General features: G+C 29.9%; 2 protein-coding genes across 7 annotated transcripts in view; one reads left to right on the top strand and one right to left on the bottom strand.

Annotated features, from left to right (window-relative positions):
- The window catches only part of LOC107997360 (LIM/homeobox protein LMX-1.2-like), a 24,724-nt gene extending 6,125 nt beyond the window's left edge, over window positions 1–18,599 (top strand). For 3 of the 5 annotated variants that reach the window (XM_017055904.3, XM_017055902.3, XM_017055903.3), the window contains one exon: window positions 54–6,755. In XM_017055904.3, coding sequence (XP_016911393.1) covers window positions 54–313 — 260 coding nt within the window. In that variant the 3' untranslated portion in view covers window positions 314–6,755. Of the gene's footprint in view, window positions 1–53; window positions 6,756–8,256; window positions 8,387–17,492 lie in introns of those variants that run through there. The other 2 variants (XR_009829071.1, XR_009829070.1) reach the window with 2 other exon arrangements.
- LOC107997287 (proton-coupled amino acid transporter-like protein CG1139) lies at window positions 2,697–20,448 on the bottom strand. 2 transcript variants are annotated; one of them, XM_028666471.2, is made up of 10 exons: window positions 20,309–20,448; window positions 14,994–15,082; window positions 12,326–12,407; window positions 11,926–12,042; window positions 11,164–11,436; window positions 9,736–9,820; window positions 9,065–9,337; window positions 7,496–7,674; window positions 7,246–7,415; window positions 2,697–6,759 (listed from the first exon to the last, which is right to left on the bottom strand). In XM_028666471.2, the coding sequence occupies exons 3-10, from the start codon at window positions 12,385–12,387 to the stop codon at window positions 6,518–6,520; spliced, it is 1,401 nt and encodes a 466-aa protein (XP_028522272.1). In that variant the 5' UTR covers window positions 12,388–12,407; window positions 14,994–15,082; window positions 20,309–20,448; the 3' UTR covers window positions 2,697–6,517. The 2 variants fall into 2 exon arrangements, with proteins under 2 accessions (XP_028522272.1, XP_016911252.1); XM_017055763.3 differs by lacking the exon at window positions 20,309–20,448 and adding an exon at window positions 17,499–17,638.

Here is a 20,448-nt window from a genome sequence, read left to right as displayed (position 1 = left end):
ATCGGTATTATTTTTTTAATTCTATTTCATCTAATCTCAATCCTTAATTTCAGACGCGTATCCAGGTCATTCAGGTGAGAGTTTTTGCAGCAGCGATCTATCGTTGGATGGCACAGAAGCTGGCTTCGATATAGGTGAGAACGAAAGTGGTGGTGGCCAAGAGGGTGGCCATCAGAGTAGCAGCCACTCCCACCATGGACCGACGTCTCACGAGGCGCCCTCCTTGTCTCAGAGTTTGCACGCTGCGATTCATAATCCAATCGACAAACTGTTTATGATGCAGAGTAGTTATTTTAGTGGTGACCATGCGTAATCTTTGAGAGAGAAGAGGAAAACATGAGAAAATGCGAAATAAGAGAAAAAGAAAGGGAAAGAAAAGAAGAAAATAATGTTCTCCTCTTTTTCTCGTGACTGGTTCACCCTAACCCCATCGGCGTAGCTGGTCCCTGCGCGTAATCGATGTGTCGTTAATTGCAACACTTCCTGTCTTTTGGTTCGTGATTCAAAATGCATGAAAAAAACTGTACAGCATTTTTTTTTGATTTATTTTTCTTAGATCTTAAAATAGATGGATATGTTTAATTATTTATTATAAGTTTTTAAAAAAAAATTAAATCAATACAAATATAATATGTAATGAATTAATATTTATTTTTTTATCTAGCAAGTATTAGCTTAGTTTAGTTTAAAAAAAATGTTTAGTTATTAGAATATTTTATTATTTAAATATTTTTTCTTATTTTTCTTTGATTTATTTCTATTTATTTTATTTATCTAGTCAGGTAAATTTTGCTTTATCAAGACATTTTAATTTTTATTTTTTGATTCTGTGATATGCATTTATTTGTTTGATTTGTTATTTTGATATACTATCAAATTTTTAATTTTTATTTCTTAATTTTTGTTGGATTTTAATTTTATGATTCCATTAATAAATTTTTGAATTTTTTAGATCTAAAACTTTGTCCTTTCTAAAATGGAATTTAAAAAATTTCCATTATTTTGAGGTAGTATTCTTAAATTATCTATTTTCAACTTATTTCATTATCATATCAATTTTATTTTACTTATCATACATAATTTATTCATTGATGAGAAAAAAATGCTGTACAATAGATTTTCATCAGTATTGCTACACGATTATCATTTTTAATGCTATGTCATTTTATTAAAATGATTCTCGTGATACTAAAACAAGAGGCAAAAACATGCGAGCCTAAGATGTATCATTGTTTAGATTTAATATTAAACGATGATGATGTACTCGGTTTCTACATATAAAATGCATCTATTTAAACGTTGACTTTATTTCTGCCAGATTATTGTTAACAAACATAATTCTGAATCGAGATTCTTCTGTATTGGTATATTTTGCAATATGTTAAATTAATTTTATTAAATAAAAAATATATAAATTATTCACAAATTGGAGAATATTTCGAGAAATTAGCATATTTAAAATTATTTAACATTATTAAAGATAAAATTTAATAAAAGAAAAATTTAAAGGCAATGCACTTTCAATAAAAGAAATAAAAATAGAAGTAGAAATTCAATAAGAATGAATGATTATCAAGAAAAATTTCAATACATAAATTGATCAATTTATGGAATAAAGTTTTCACAAGTTTTTATTTTTAATAATTTTTTTTTTTAAATTTCATGTCATTATAGTAAAAGATCTAGCTGTTGCCTTTAATTTTTTTAAAGTGTCATAAAAGTATTATATATTTTTTTAATTGCTTAAAAAAAAAAGAAGAAAAAACATTTATGTGAAAATCGATTCAGAAAAGATTTTTAAATCATAGCATTGCAGTCTAAATTACAAAAAAATAATAGCCAAGCTATTTAGGTTTGACAAGAAGCATTTATTAGAAACCATACGAGTTAGTGAAAATTACAATACATTGTATAAAAAAGAAACATTTTAACAATCATTGCTTTATACCCTATTATCATTTTTTATTTTATTTTTAACCATAAAGAGATATTTAAAAAATCAATTTTTCTCAATTAAATATTAGATTATAAGTTTATTCGTTCGTTAATGAATAAATCGATAGAATCGTTAATTATAACCGTTAGATATAATTAAAGCGATAAAAAGAAGAAAAAAATGAAGAAAAATATAAATGTAGCATTTTACAATATTTTATATAACGAGTTGTGTCGCTAAACACCGATGTCGATAATATTAATAATTCTCTCGATCGAATTTAAAAAAAAATTGTTTAAAGAAATATGACAATTATTAGTCATATGTAAAATATGTTTGAGAGAAATGAATATCGAATCGAATCGCTGTTTGAATAATAAATGTTTAATTAACCTTTATACAGGCCGGGCATTCACTTTCTTAAAATTTTATTTCATATATTCATTATTTAAAAGCAACAATTTTCTTTAATTATTTAGTTAAAAATTCTTAACGATCAATCTTTCTTAATTTTCTTTCTTTTTTGTTTAAATAGTTTTTTTATTTGGAAATTTTAGGTTATGTAGAATTTTTATTTTTAAGAGAAAATATTATTTATTTTTGTAATTATTTTTTCATTCTATATAAAAGATATATTTTTTAATCAAAGCAACAAATATTTTGTTACATATAACAATTTTTCAGCAAATTTAAATGTACACTTATTCATGTATTTAAACAATCACAGGAGAAACATTCGAAATAAATCGGACAAGCCGGGTAAGAATAGAGAGTTTATTATTATTATATTAGAATATGACCAAAAATAAAATAAAAAATTCAAATTTAAAACATATAAGCAAAATACAGATCTTTTAAGAAAAATCTGTAAAAACATACAAAACTTGACAATCACTTCCGGTTTAAAAATCGAAAATAGTCAACAAATGATAATCAACAAATAAAAATAAACGTTCCGTTTGTTATAAAATCGCGAATCTAATTGCACCAATATTTTCATTAATCGTGAAATCCATAAGTACAATTTTTGATTTATTTTTTATGAAAAATAAAATTTCTAATAAGATCTTAAATTATTAACATCACATCTAATATAACGAGCAATTTTTCTCAATCATATATATGATTCCAACATACAATTATTATAATATCACTATATTTTTTAATATTCAACTGATATTTGTTTAATAATATTACAATAATATTACAATATTTATCCATATAAAATATTTCATAAAGCAATGAAGGTTAAAATACCATTAAACCAAAGAAGAAATGAGATTTTTTAATGGTAATATTTTTTAAATATTTTTTAATAGTAAAATTTTTTACGTAATATGTATATATGATCTTTAATTGCAAAATTAAAAAAAAATTTTAAACACTAACTTCTATAACAAAAATTTTAGACTTTCACGGTTTATGATTATTATTATTAACAATTTGAAGTTTCTAATATAAATCATGTCCAATATATTAATATATTAATATATTCATAAATATTATTAATATATTCAAAAATTTTCTTCCAATAATTCTTATTTGGATATAGTTTATAAAAACTTCAAATTATAACAATAAAATCTTTAATTATAACCTCTTATCAATTTCACCAATTAATGATATTGTCCAGAAAAGTCAAACAAAAATCGATAGAAAAAAACACTAAGTTTTAAATTTCTGGAGACAAATTAGATTAAAATCAATGAAAATATCGAAATTTAAATTAATTAGAAAATGATTGTACGATCGTCGTAACCCCATTAAAGCGCGAATAAGCACGAAGGAAATTCGGGTAACTTCGTATCGCGTCGGGAGTTTTCGTTCGATTTCGTGCAAACGAAGTACGAGCGCGGGAGTCGTGTGTCACGAATCGTTGGACGTAGAGATTGTGACCGATTTTTAATTTACATATTTTGTTTGTGTGAGTTTGTACGTGTATATATTGCATCGTGACTCGCATGATAATCCGAGTAAGTTCCCGCCAGTGACAATGATACAGAAGTAGCGGTGCATCTCTTTTTTACGGTACGTTATTCCATGTTGAACTTTGATCTCTGGTTCAGCTTGCTTGATTCGTAGCCGCGAACGAATACAAAATAAGGCATTGATGATGAGCCTCTGTTATTGCTGGCGTCAGTTGTCTTAGCTTAGACCTTCATTCTTTTATTATCATTATTATTATTTCTTTTATTGTGTCGTTGCTTTTTTTTTGTCCTGGCGTACGAATGATTCAGGCGTTGAGAGGTTATAATGATTCGCAAGAATTCATAATGATTTCTTTATACTGTTTAACAATTGTATAAGATATTCATTTGATTATGAATAATTTGGTTTTTTAATTACTTGAGGGATAATTGCTTATTATGACAAAAAATTATTTAAAGTGATTATAATTTGCAATTTTTTTGGCTCGGATTCAGGGTATGCAGGATACAATTGAAATAGGTGGCCAAACTTTTGATTCCTTTTTAGGGATTTTTTTAAAAATTTTACATTGAAATTTGACAAGAAAGACTAGAATATGTACAATTACAAATGCTATATTTTTAGTACAGTAGTACCTATATAGCTAAACGTATATTACGTAATTGTCTTAAATTAATCATTCTTGTGCAAAATTTCAATGTAAATAAAGAAGTTTACCTACCTATTTTATTTGTTTATAGCTTATGCATATATAATAGATGATTATAAAATTGTTTTCTATCTTATATTATCTTATATTCATTCATAACAATAATATTTTTTAAATCGAATAGTCGATATCTATATGAGATTTGTAATATTGTAATCGTGACTATAAATCTGTTTTTTTAATAATAATAATTTTTTTTAATAATTGATTTCTTTAATTCTGATAATATAATTTCTGATTAATCATTTACTTTACAATCACAATTATGTGATATTTTTTTCTAACAAGCGTTTCTTTAGTTTAGATTTTATAGTAGATAATTATATAAATTTTCTAATATTATAATTATGATTTTAAACTTTAAAGATGATATTTTTCTTTAAAAATATAATCATATGTAATTATCGACAGTATAGTCTTTCTTCTATTCTATAGTCACGATTATATCTTAATTCGAAATTAAATTTCCTTTAATATATAATATAATAGTCACTGACTATACATATTTTTCTTTACGTTTATAATTACGAGTTCTCATTTTTCTCTTTTTCTTATTTTGATATCGTTTCCAATTGTCACAAAATAAAAAAAAAATTTCCTTGTCAACATCTGAATCACACTGGATGTAGAAACATCCGGTAAGATGAGCATAAGTACTCGTATCACCGAGAACGAAAGAAAAACTCTCGAACGACTTCGTAAATATTTTTTTTTCATTTTCGAAAAATAATTAACGTCCATATATATATATATATATCTGTAAACTCTTTCAACAATAATCAACAAATTCGATAGAAATGCAACATTCGTTTTATAAAATCTTCGATCACAGGTTTCGTTTTGTCATGATGTTTCTTTCACTTCTTCTTTATCCTTTTTTTTTTATTTATTTATTTTTTTTTAGTTTCTCTTTTTCTTTGAAGAGCGCTCTATGTCCAGTGCTGGGCGTCATTTAAAAATTAAAAAATGAAACATCATTATAATTAATATTGAAAATTTCATCGATACAAAACAAATATTTTATCGTAAAAAAATTTTTTACAAATGAACCTTATTAATTCGTGATAATTCTTCCCTTTCGATTTAGTTTGTAAAATCGTTCGTCTTAATTTTAATTTTCTACAATACATATATCTTACAAGTTATATCTACTTAGCCTTCTATTATTTATTTAAGATACTTTCGAATAAACTGAGCAAGTCAAAGAACGTTTAATTCATTCTTCTCAAAGTGCTCTCAGGCAGTGCGACTAAGGTGAGCTAGGCATTTAATCATTTAATAGGCACCGTGTTCGAGGGCACTCCTCTTTGCGAAAAAACGCGAAATATTCTTAATGGACAATATTCGATCTAATATTTCTAATTCGAAAGGGAAGAATAATTAATTTCATTACAATTATACGATTAGAATTAAATTTGAATAGAAAAATCTTAAAGAAAAATAAACATTAAGACTTACATTTCGGTTCCTATATTCGTTTCATTTTTTTATAAAACGCTATTATCTTAAGCCTAATTAGTCACTATCAAGGAACAAACAGCAACGATTAAATTAACAAATTTATCCAACACTTTGCGAAATCAAACTCCAAGCAATTAAATTCTCCATTAATCATGTTTCTCTCTCTTTTATCCAACACTGCACGACTCTCCATCTTAATAAAACATCTAAACTCGGTCTACGTGCACTAACAAGAAGCATTTCCAGAATGCACTCTCGCGATTTTTCACTAAAAGAAAGACTTCCAGCCGCTTTGGAGGTACCTGACTACCTAAAAAGGCGCCGCTCATTAAGCTATAAAACTGTGACGAAGCCTCGTCCTCGATACTCGAACAAGCGTGTCCAAACTGGTTTTTTTTTTTCATTTAACCCTTCTGCTTTCCTCTCATCCCCATCTGTCTGCCTTCCTTCGATCCTTCTTGAATTGACGTCGATCGAAGGCCTCACTTGAAATTTATTATGTCGACCATGCTCACGTATGTGCCGACCACAAGACCCAGGAGACCGAATACGATCAGCAAGAGATTTTTTACGAGCATGATCATGCAGGGACCCAAGTCACGGTCTGGCCAGAGGACGCAGATCTCGATGATCGCTGGAAACGCGATGCCAAGAGCGGAGAGGCAGAGGGCGCCGAATAGAGAGATGAAGAGACCCAGTCTGGGAACGGTGATGGCCAATGTAACTATAAGAAGATGATTTCATATTTAAAGAATATTATATTATAAAATAAAAGGAATTGTTTTTAGAAAGAAAAAGGAATGAAGAAATCTTGTTTGAGAATGGTGATGGCCAATGTGATTGTGAAGAGGAAGATTTTATATTGTGTAAAGTGAGGTAAAGAAAAGCTAATTTAATTACAAGAGAAGAAAGAGATATAGAATTGTTTGTTTTTAGGAATAGGATTAAAAGAGAATTAAATAGGAAAATATCAAGAGAGAATACAGAATGATGAATAAAGGAATGAAAGAGACTTGGTGCAAGGATAATGATGATCAATTTAATTACAAGAAGATGGATATTGTAATAAATGAAGAGATATACATAGAATTGTAAAAGAAGAAATAAAGAGTGCATATAATGTATAGATGAAGAGGTTGCATTATATTTCAATTTCAATGGTATTAACTTCAAGTGTAACATTAAAAAACACATTAATCAAGAAACTTACACGTGCTCAAAGTGATGATGGTTCGACAAACGTATTCCCAGAAGATTTTTCTCTTCTGTATCTTTTGATCCAGATAAGTATTCCAAATAATATCGACTGGAACATACCCTTGAAGGGCATGCGTGATAAAAATAGCGATTGCGAACATTATTTTGATACTTTGTGCCATACTGTAATGTCACAATCATAGTCAGATCCACGATAATAATATTTTTTTAACAAAAATAAATATACAAGAAGTATCGCTTACATTTCTTCGGAGGGTAAATTAAAAGTAACGCTACCCTCAACATTGGATCCATATTTTATGTAACCAAAGAATCCCATGACGATGTAAAGAGCCACTATAATCGTCATTCCTATGTTCAATACGCCACAGTATCCTCCAAAATATTGTGGCGTCTTCATATTGTTCTCCAGTGCGATAATCTGCAATGGAAGAATAGCTTTCACATCGATATTTATTTAAATTTTCATAGAATAGGATAAAAAAATAAATGATAAATTAAAGATTCGAAAAATAAATGAATGTTATATTGTTATATTGTATTAATTAATTAATACCGATTTTACAGTTTATTATTATTATTATTTTTTAATAATTATAGAAATCAAGATTGCTGTTAGTATACCTACAAGCAATTGTATCTTAAATCTGAATTCGACAATTGACTCTATTTCATTCCTTGTTATTCTGCAAAATTAAAACGATCAATTTCATTTTAATACTTAAATATCCAGGTTATCTAAAAGAAATTTTCTAAATTTCATCAGCTTATACATTTATTACTCGTACAATAATTATCAAATTTTATAATTCGATAATTGAAATATTTTTTTTATCCAAATATATAACAGAAGAAAGAAATTCTCGAAAAAATCGATATTAAACGAGAAAAAGAAAATGTTCTCTAAAGTTTTAAGCTAAAGATTCTTTTTTTATAATTTTCAATTAAATTCCAAATTTCATAATCTTAATTATTTTTTTTTAATTAAAAACAATGTGTACAGGATCTTGAGGATCGAGAAAAATTTGAGGATCACTGGAATCTTGGATGCAGGCTGAGAACTTCTGGGAAATAATAGCAGGGATTGCATTGACGCATTCACGATTTGATCACCGCAATCTCAAAGTTGTTCCGTAAGTGGCCATTTATTTGTTTATTAACGATGCGGCGGCGTCGTCGATCTATTCTAAGCTCAGGCAAACTCGTTTCTGCCTAACAGTCACGGGGAATGATCGACGAGGCCAAATGATAGATCGATCGAGGGTACGTAGGGTAAAATTGAAAAACTAATGCGAGATATTGTTCTAAATTGCGCGTACGTGTGTCGAAGTTGGAAATATTCCGTCGATGTTTCTTTCGGTCACGTGTACGTTTCTGTGGACGAGAACAAATCATATTCAATAATGTTTCTTTCTTTTTCTTTTTCTTTTTCTTTTTTTTTTTTTTATGATACGAGAAATAATTTTATTAATTATTTTAATTATGCTTGAAATTTGAGGATTGTTTTACATAATTTTATATTAATGTATTTATTCAGTGTTATTGTTAAAAATTATTTCGAATAAATAAATCGAATTGAAAAGATTTCTTTCGTAATAAATACCAGCTTTTAATAATTGCAAATGTACAAGATGAAACTTGAGTAATCGTATTATTGATATAGATTGAAATTGTCATTTTCTGGCCATCTCGATAGACTTAGTAGTTTCTATGAATCATAGTTGCCTCTCCAACTAGCAAACTAGTTTATTATAACTTAAACGATAAAAGCAAAGCAAAGAGACGAAAAGAAGGAACGAGATTAAACTTACCACGCCAACAGCCTCCAACGCGAATAACGTTGTACCGAAATAGAGAGAGAAATTTCTCAGTGTACCAAACATCTCTCTTTCCTTAGGGGAGGGTAGATCCTTAAACATGTAAACTAGAATCATCGTCAATCCGACAAATGTGATTACATTGGCGAGGGTGGAGAATGGCGCGAGTAACTTGAGGTTCCTAATGTAATTGATCAGAATCAATGGTACCAATAAAATCAGCATGTGGATTTTAACGTCCAATGGTTCCCAATACTGGTCCGCTACCTGTATTCAACACAACAGAAAAACAAAAAAAAAAAAAAAATACCCACGATCAATAAATTTGGAACAATTATTCTAAGAGATGTTATTTTTCTCGCTTTTTTTTTAAATTATTTATTAATTTTATTTATTAATATACGACGCATTATCAGGAATTTAATAATATTTATTTATAATATTTTTTAACCATGATTACTATGGACATTTTTTTTTTTATTATTATTATTTTTATACTTCCTTTCTTAATTCGGTTCGTTCGTTGCTTAGTTTAGATCGATATTTTGTTTCGGTTTCTTTTTTCCTGCTTCTTTTCTTTTTTACGAGAAAGATTCATAAATTGATTCTTCGCCATTTTTTTTTTTTTTTGGCGACAGAGTTGATCTATGGCGCCTGCTATTTACCTGCTTGATATTCGACGCTACAAATACGATATAAACGCAGCATATTCCCAATTGATACACAATCATGAACCCGTCTACGAGTCCTCTGCAAATATAATAGCAACTTTCATGTAACAATTGAAAAAATTATTGTCGAGGCCGCTTGGTGAAGTGATTTTGTGCGTGCGTTGTGTGATTGTGATAATTTGGTCGATCTTTGTGAATGAGGGAAGAATATTCTTTTTTTCTCTCTCTCTCTCTCTCTCTCTTTTATATTAATCGTTAATGATTATCGTTATATCACATTATTAGAAAGAAATATGAAAGTAATTATAATTAAAGATGCAACAATTAGAGATGATGAGATCATAATGTTCGAAGATGTCATTTATTATTGTGGAAAATGAAAAGGATAATTAATTTTGTTTATTACTAAGGAAGAAATTTAGAATTCCTAAAATATGATTATTTTTTTTTCTCTTTTTACAAAGTCACCGATATAATTAAACATTATTTTATTATTCTCTCTATATATATATATACAGATTTTTGCATTAATTAATCCGTATTAATATAAATTCAATTTTTGTGAAAAAATGCATGCAGCTAACTTATTCTGTTCTATTAAACTCTTTTCGACTGTTCGATAAATTATGCTACTTAAAACTGCAATAATACTACTTAAGACTATTATAATAAGTAGAATCAGTCGATTATAATCAGACGACGATTACTCGTCTGTCCCCAATTAATTTCTTCGATTTTCGACTGAAAAAGATTTCACGATATTTTATCAGGTTGGACAAAATGTTTTTATCTAATCTTTTCAAGAAAATTCAAAAGAATTACAATATAAAATTTTACACTGGGATAAAATAAATATCACATTGGCATAAACGAAAAAGGATATCTTGGCCAACCCAATAACATCTTAATTTTTCTCGATATTTTACATTATTCGAAATAGTAAAAAAAAAAAACTTGTGTCATGCACAGAAACTACTTCTAGAAATCTTCTCGAATCAACCCATTTTTTTCATTTTTGCATAAATAATTTAAGGAATTATTCCAAAGTATTTCTGTTTTTATTTTATTAAAATATATTAACCACCAACAGTAAATTACTTCAATTTTCGTACATTAAAAAAATTCACACATTTTTATCGCTCTACAGGCAATCAAATTTAAAAAAAAATCTTGCAATTCTACGAAATAATAATGGAACGAAATATAAATATTATTAATAAAATTTCGAAGCGAGATGATCATCGATTCCAATCTTTATCATATTTTTCACCGCATTTTGGAATTTTTAATTCTTAATGGATTAAACTTCGAGTGGAAGCGGCTAATGAAGAAAAAAGAAAAAAAAATTCGCAAGCTCATGTCAATGAATGAGTGAGTACATGTATGAGTGTCTGTAACGGGGTCTGCAACTTGTGTACTTACGGTGCATAGGGTGCGAACCATCGGACACACCCAGGCCCTTCCTCGAGAGCGTATTTCATGCTCAATGGATAACTCAATATAGGAACTCTTAACCGTTTACACAGTTTGTACTGAGCTTTCACTAATACGTGCAAACAATAGGTGCACAGCACCCCTATGATCACTGTTGCTATTACACCGGTGACCAGGCCACTGTTGCGGAACGCGTTCGGCATCGCTAGGATACCGGTGCCCAAACTTCCCTTCAACAAATGTATCAAAGTCTCTGCGTTCCTGCAAATTAAAATTTATAGAGAGAGAAAAAAATATGGGAAGAAGACGTGTGAAATTTTATGAATTAAAATCCATTTAGGTATTACTTTTGCTAAATATTGCTTTTATTTTGCGTATACATTGGATTCGAAATTATAATATAATAAGTTTTTAATAAATTTGTTTGACCGTATCTGAGAATAGCGTTTGAATAAAAAGAAAAAAAATGGCTTATCTTTTTAAGTGGCTTATGAAATTTACTTGAATTGTGTGCAAGTGAGTATGATACAATTCTTATATAATAGAGATTACAGGAAATAACGAGATATAAGAAGCTACGTTCCATTCTTGTGCATATCTAAAAATATATGATGTAATTTTAAACAACAAGTGGTAAATATCTGTGACTACGTTCGAAGTACGTTCGAAAAAAAGAAAGAGAGAAATTATTTTTTCCTATAACTAACTTTAAGCGATAAATTTGTTTTTATTAAAATTAGAAATACTCACGATGTCGGGTTTGGCCTATTTCGATGTTTGTGGGGATCGTAGTCTTCTACGTTTGTGGTCTGCGATATTGGGACTTCCGATGCATTTAGACCACTTCCGGCGATTTCATTATTAACTCTGCAACCGCATCAATTTGCAAATGCAATCTACATCCCCGTGCTTTTATGTATATCGAATTTTCAAACATTGTGATACGTCTATCGTGATGATACATTCGATATCACACATTTGAATTGTGTTTGCGATTAAGAAAAAATAAAATCGAAGTAAATAAATAAATGAAAAAGGGAGAAATATATTTATATACGATAATGAACTTGGAAAATGAGTATATAACGCTTCTATTAAATTCCTTTCGAGATTGAATAATAGGTATAATAAGTGGAATCGTAAGACGTACTTGTACGGACTTTCGGAACCGATCAGCTGCATGTTTATCGTCTCCTCCTTCGCGTTCTCCATTTTGTTTGTTGCTTAATCTTCTATATTTTTCATGGGAGAAAAAAACTTAGTTTATTAGTAACCAGATATGAATATAAATATAACTATCTTAGAATTATATAGAAGGTGAAAAAAAAATTATTTTTTACATTTTTCTAGTTTCAAATTAAAAGTGACGTCTCAATTTTAATTTTTATCGTGTCACGATTCGTCATCATTTTATATTTATTCGTAGCACGATATTTAGCTTTCCTTATTTTTTTTCTCCAATTGAAAGAAATAATACTAAAGAATTAAACATTTGTTCATTTTTATAAAAAAGAAAAAATATCCGTTTATAGAGGGTTAAATACTTTCATGAGTCACATAAGTACCATTATAACAACTCTTCTTCACTCGCTACCTCCCCTCTTCCAATCAACCCATGCGTAACACTCAATGCGACTCATTCAGCACGAACGAGACATAGGAAAATTCCCAGCCACGAATGCACATCTCATTCTCCATCTTCTCTATAGTAATTCAAATGAAACGATAGGCAAGGAACACCGTGAGAAACGGTGGCAGGATTGAACTTCTTTTTTTCTTCAATTTTTATCATATATTTAACAATACACGATGAACAAAGAAATATTTTTGACTAAAGTCAGATCAACTCAGAACTTTATTATTTTATTAAAACTTTTATTGCATTCTGATCGATTAAATTATTCCAAGATATAGATATACCAAATTTATTATGGATAGATATATTCAAACCATATATTAAAACTCTCGTTATATTTTCTGATATCATTAAATGATCGCATTAAACTTTTGCATTTCCCAAATATTCTTCTCTGTTCTTTAAAAATATTGTTCTACTCTCTCTATTCATCATATTAATGTGCTATCGAAAAATAAATATATAGAAAAAAAAATAACAAAGTCACACGTGGAGAATTAGGATCCTGGAACGCGGAAGCGATGTATAACGTTGGAAGCGCGTCAGGATCAAAGGCACGACCCAGATATCGGTGCGGCAAGGCTCCTGATCAATTGGCGGATATGGAGCAAGCGATACACGATCACGATACGATAAAAATGGCAATTCATCATTGCGAATCTGTTCGGATCCGCGTGTCTACGCGTGTAGCTTTAGCACATTCTTTCGCGAACTGATTGCTCTTAATTATTGCATTGAGGTCAAATGTGTAGTTAACTTACTGAAGGTTATACATATAGCAACCGTACGTTTTCACTTCATCGTTTGCCAACCTACCAATTGATCCATGCTCGAAGAACGAACGTCGAAACCGAAACTTGCGCATTTACCTCGTTCTCGAAATTTCGAAAAGCTTATTCACCATCTTTCGAGCATTCTTTGTTCTGTCGTGTATGGAAAAGATCATGGACGGATATGTATATGATCGTTCGAAATTTTAAAGAACAAGATCAAGAGCGAGGGGATGGAAGAATGTTGAATTGGAATTTGTTTTGTGTTTTTCTTGTTTTATTATTATTTTTAAGAGTGTTCGCAGAAGAACATGGTTTTTACATGATGATTTACGTTGGAAATTTCATCTGGACGATATTTAATGAGACGATATTCCGTTTTTAGTTGTTTTTGCGAAGAGGAAAATAAATCGGGGTTAATAGAATATGTATTTTATTTTTAATGGTGAAATCACAATTCGCGTGAAGCTGTTCGAAAAGCGAAAGCATGCAGAAATAAGGAAATCATTATCTAATTATGATATGAAGCGCACAGAATAGAGGCTAAAATGCTTGAACCAGTGCACGATTTCCCTTTGATTGGATAATGATCATGCGTGAAGATCGGTGTGGTTAAAAGTCGGTAAGTCAGACGGCTGGAAGGATCTCTTCCTAGAAATCTAAAAAAAAAAAAGAAAAAAAAAGAAGAGGAACTAAGAAAAATCATAACTTTCCGATTATTTATTATTCAATTATCCCAAATAAGCTCGAGATTTTATTTCCCCCTCCCTCTATCCCTTTTCGCACTTTGGTATCGATAAGAAATGGCAAATCTTAAAATATTTAAAAAAAAAAAACAAAGAAAAATCAAGACTTATTTCATTAAACATTTTAAACGTTCCAAGAATTGTCGTTCACAATCGACACAGCGAAATATCAACGATCATATAAAATTGTTAACCAATCCCTGTTAATCATCGGGCTAAAAATATTTTCTACCTAAGAGCACCATTGACACGATTAAACCGAATTTAACTCCGTCGATGATCTATTCCGCGTGTAATCTTGAATAATTGAGATAAAAATCGATGATTAAAAAGAAGGAGTATACAATCCCTTGTCGGGGGAAGGGGGTTAATTCGTCAATGTGTACAAATTGGATAGCGTAATTTTCTAAACATGATTGAAAAGTATACCTTGCACACCAATTGCTGTTTGCGCTGTCAGTTACGATTAGTTGATTATCAAATCAACTGCAGGTCTGTCTCTAAAGTCAGTCAAATATAAGTCGTTCGATTATTTTAATGCTCGTTTTCGTTAAATATAATATAACGATGAGTTTTTATTTAAATTCGATTGAAAAAGGAGAAAATTATATGGAAAGAATTTTAAATTTACCGAATGTTGCAAAATTTGGAATAATTTTAGCTCACCTTATCACGCCGCAAATAAAGATTGTTTTTTCCTTAAAAAATTCTGACTACTGCGTTTGTTGATTTCCTTCGGTGGTCGCTGATTTCTCCTGTAAAACGTAAAAGTTCGTTCTACTTTTTTAATATGAACGGTTGAGTTTAATTTCGTAAGATGTAAATTGGGGAAATTTAAATTATTTGTTATTCTTGGTCGACGTGCAGCAAGTAACTTTGCACTTGCTATTCGGATTAAGCACAATTAAAACTTCCTTCTGGAGTGTTAAATTTCAAACTTCCTCCAGCTTGCGAAAAAGATCACGCATCGCATAATTCATTCGATGACCAAATCTTTATAATTCAAATTAAGAAAATATCTTCTATCTATGCTCACATTCCCTTCCAAATTTCATTTTATTTTTAACGATTATTTCGCGCAACTTGCTTGTATTCCTCCATTTAAAAAACGTGCAATATAAAATATTTATACAGTGAAAAAAAATATTTTTCCCTCTTCCATAGAAGTACGCGTTTTTAGGATTGAATTAATCGAAATAGGTAATTGCGAGTAGCAATTGAGAGAGGGATAAATGGCGTCACCTTTGATTACTTAAGCAACGCCCTCGCATCAAATGCTGTGCAAAGCAGCTTAAGTATAGTAATCGATCTCCTAATTCTTACTTCCTCGGAACGCTTTAGGGGAACATGTCATGACGGCTCGTGAACGCTCACCATCGAAACAATGTCACTTGGAATATATTTACGCGTCTAATTTTAGATGTAGAAATCATTTTCTGACCGCCTCATCAACGATCCACCCCGTAATCATCTAATGATCCTCGTTTGAAAATATGAAAAATGACTTGAATTAAAAAAATGAAAGGATAACGATTTGTAAGTAATTTTTATACTCGAGAATATCGATGAATTTGAGTTCATTTTTTTAATGTAGAAGGATGGGATAAAAATTAAATTTGAATATGGTTAAATTGTAATGGATCGTTCTTTTATTATTGATATAAAAAAAAAGAGAGAGAAGAATCGAATTAATTAATAGATAATGGAAAATAATAATAATTTTTGAAAGTCACGACACGTTTCTCACAACGAGATTTCTATCGAATGATCCCTACTTTTCGTCGCAAATATAGTGAAGTAAGGGTTATTAAGATTGATGAGGGAAGCGTTATGCAATAGTTGAACCGTTTGTTCATTCCAATTGGCGTAACATCGTATCGACTACCGATTATCTTTCTTGGAATAATCGATTAAAATAATCGTATCACGGTTAAGATGAAATTAAAGTGAAATTTTTAAAAGATATTTAATCGCAATCCTTTTTAAAATGGAAATTCAGTTTTTCATAAAGGAAAAAAAAAACGTCGATTCTTCATTCACGCATAATTAAAATAAAAAGCAAACTTAATCAGATTAGAAGAATCGTGGCAATTTTTTAATAGTAAAAGAGATTAAATACAATTTTGAATAAGAATAAAGAATTTCGCTTTATTTTTTCACAAATGAAAATAGAAATAGAAAAATAAATGGTAATAGTCGTATCCATCAACATTAAAAAAAAAACGAGATGATATTAACGCAAGAATTTTGATAATCATTTTTTATTTATTGTCAATCGTGAATTAAGATAAAAATTGCAACAACTTTAATACAATTTTATATTTCACGTTCATCAATTACCGTTTATAGCGTTTTTATTGGGGTGCTAATACAATCTATATATTCGTACACGTACACATTCTACTCTAATTCTCTGTAATCGTACGATGTTACCGATACACCATTCTATTTAAGATTCAATTTAATATCATCATCATCAGAGTTTTTTTTTTTTCTCTCCGACTCTTTGTGTATGTTGTGCTATTAGTTTAATTCTTCGTGCCAATTTTCAATACGATCAATCTGTTATAATTGAATTTAAAAAAAGAAGAAAAAGAATTTCACCAATTTAAAATTTTCTCAAAATAACGTCATTCTTAATTTCCTAAAATTTCAGAGAAATCTTTTTTTTCTTTCAAAAACCTGACGTTCACACGATTGCCAAGCTTCCTTATCAAAATTCGTACAATTACGTAAAAATAAACAAATTACCTTCCAAATTGGAAGATCATCGTCGACTTTTTCTTTCCGTAATACATAAATCTACTTATAAACGCATTACAAGTCATCGTTCAATCACACCAATTAATCCATTAATAATTAAGCACAAATTTCACTTACTTTCCAAACTTTTTCAAAAAGAAAAAGAAACCAAATACATCCCCCATAAATTTCTCAACGAGACGAAAATGAAAAAGCACGCATTACGCAAAATTCAACAACATTTCTTCCAATCGAGACAAACTCGTCCCAGTCCACAATGGAGGATATCTATCACACCAAGAATAGGCCAGTAGGCAACAATAAGAAACAATAAGAAGGCAACAATATTTATCGAACAATAAGAACGAGGAAGAAATTACATTAGAATAGAGGACTAATTGTAGAAATACGATTCAATTCTAGACTCACCAGATGAAACACATCCGCAGCGAGGGAAAACGAAAAATATGTGGATCCAGTCGGATTAACCACTTGCACCGTGGTCCTGCTTAATGTGGACGGGCCAGAGGATGTCTAGCGACTGGTAAATCGCGGAACATTTCAATTTCCAACGCGACTTGGACATCACGTGACACAAGTTGGAAACTACGCCTCTGGCATGGGGACAGAAGGGATTCAGAAGCGACGAGGATGGGGCGCCAGTTTGCCCGTTGCTCCGGAACAGGCAGCAATATTTTCGCAGAATATTTTCTTTCTTTCTTTTTTCGTGGAAGAATATTTTTTTAAACTCATCTGAGATTTTATCGAAGGATCGGTGAAGTTTGATGAGATAAGAAGAAAAGCTATTTTCTAAGATGGAGGAGAATATAGTTGAAATTGGAAATTCAAGGTGAAGTTTGAGGTTTGGAGATTTGTTCGAAATTGTTTGGTGGAGATTAAGGTGATGTTGGGGAAACTTTAAGGTACGAAGTTGGAATATTTTTGAAGATTTGAATGTGGAATGAAGTTTAGGTAATTTGGAGATAATTTGAATTCGGTGTGGAATGGATTTTGGATCCATTTTGGAATTTGAGATTTTAAATTGTATTTTTGATTTGGTGTTGAAAGCTTGAACATTAAGAAATTTGGATTTCTGTATTTGAAAATTTAGAAAATAGATTTGATAATTTGCTCCTATACTTTGAATTTCAAAGTTTGGAATCGCTTCACTTCAATGATTCAAATCTTTTTTATTAAAAGTGAGATTAATTAAAGATTCAATTAAAATACAGTCACAAAGGAGCATGATTTATCCTTCGAGGATTTTCAGAGATGTTTATAAAAGAAGACGTGTGCGCAGATTTGGCGATGAGAATCATATAAATACCTATTAACCGTCAACTTTGGTAGAGAACGTATCGATTGACCCACAAAGGGGATCACAATCATGCGAACGCCGAACAGAAATTATAAAGATTGCCATTTATTAAAGATAACGAGCCCGTTGAAAGACACTTCACATGTCAATATTCCTCACATGTCAATTTTTTATAATTTACTATTAAATTAAATTAATAACTCAAAAGTTAATCCAAAATACTACAATTATTTCTTATTTGGACGATGCAAATTAACATTTAAATATTTCATTTCATATCAATATCAACGAATATCAATGATCTCTCTATCTATTAAAATATAAAAAATATAAGAATTATAAAATTATATTCCTCAGGATGGAAACCTGTGATTAATATAATCTAGATTATAATCAGCTATGATTTAATGATAGAAATAATTAAAATTTCATAATTTTAAACAAGTGAAGGATAACCGTGCAAGGATGACATTAATATTATCAATAAATTCAATGATAAAAAAAAAATAACAGGTTTCTTTTTCTTTGATACGTTGATATATATTATAATGGTGATACGTATAAATTTATCATTATCACCATTATTTGCGTGGACAAACGATAAATAAATCAGGCATAGTGTGATGCATGAAGAGAATATATCGATCGTCAAGGATGTATATGTGCTAGGAGTATTATCGGTCATTTAGCTCGTTTTGATCTCTCTTTGGATTATTAATAATAATTATTTCAATCGATGTTTCTTAAAGCATTAAAAATTTCCTGCTAAATATATATTTATTCATAGAGCGAAATAGAATATATGAAATAAAGGATAATCAAAGCACAACAAGTAATAATTAATTTTTTTATTTACCAAATATTTTGAATGTTGCGTTAAAGGTATACAAAATATCTGAAATATTCACTTTAACGTTTAATGAGTGAAATAAAAATACTGAAAGGCAAAATAAATAAATGAATTTTGTAGAAATTTTTATTGCTTTAAGATTCATAATAAAATAATCTTTTGACATATTTTCTAAAAGAACTGTATAACTAAAACAGGTAAAGATTAAAATATGAAAGAAAGATTTACCTTTCTTTCTTTTTTTTCTCTCTTTAATGTCACTAAGTGGAATACTAGAGCACAACAAGTTTCCAAGAACACTTACTGTTCACCCTCTTGAGATATGAAAGAAGAAAGACTGACTCTCACAATTGACTAGATAAAAGGAAACGAGTAAACACTTTTCAACGACACGAGATTCAGAGAAAGTGTGCACCACTTCTGCACCATTGACAACCCTTCTATATAGGCACGCGTTATATAATCAACTACGCCTGATTAAATCGAAATATAAATTTCACATTCGAAACACATTAGCATTAAGGTTCGTTTCTAGAAATATTCTCATTGGAAAAGAAAAAAATTGCATTTCAATTCACCCTTTACATTGATAATCCACAGCATAGTCCATCCTCATCGTGAGAAATCGACTTATCGAATGTCTTTACAACTTTCTAAGTCTTATTAAAAACCTCTTGAACTATATTTTTTTCTTCCATGTCTGTACACCGATATTTCTTTCGATTTATCGATAGTTCAAACTTTGTATTCCTACCATTATCTTATCTTATTTTATTTTTTATGACTACTGAATTAAATTTACGTCAACTCCAAAATTACAATTCATATATTACAACTTGTACAATATCGAATTTCACTCGTAAGTTTAAAAATCCGATCATCACACTCCTTCCAAAACCACTTGGAAATCGAAATCAACTTTACACGCACCAATTTCATTCAACACCTTACGAAAGATCATCTTACGTTCGAATTCGACTCTTCCTACGATGCACCATGTCTCGAAAAATCGGTCCTTTCACCGATTATTCGATTATTAACAATTTTAAGAATTTTCCTTCGAGGACTTACGTTGGACTCACGTTCCCTTTTGGGACGGAAAGACGTGGCGACCCACCGATCAGGAACACGAGGAGGGCGTGTGTGCTGGCCGCACACATACGGAACGGCCTCTTATCGACATGGGGTCGCGTGCGACGAGGAACTGTCCG

This window comes from Apis cerana, linkage group LG3, assembly GCF_029169275.1.
Source record: "Apis cerana isolate GH-2021 linkage group LG3, AcerK_1.0, whole genome shotgun sequence".
NCBI lineage: Eukaryota > Metazoa > Arthropoda > Insecta > Hymenoptera > Apidae > Apis > Apis cerana.
The sequence above is the reverse complement of the archived record's forward strand: the minus strand, read 5'-3'. Positions and strand labels throughout refer to the sequence as shown.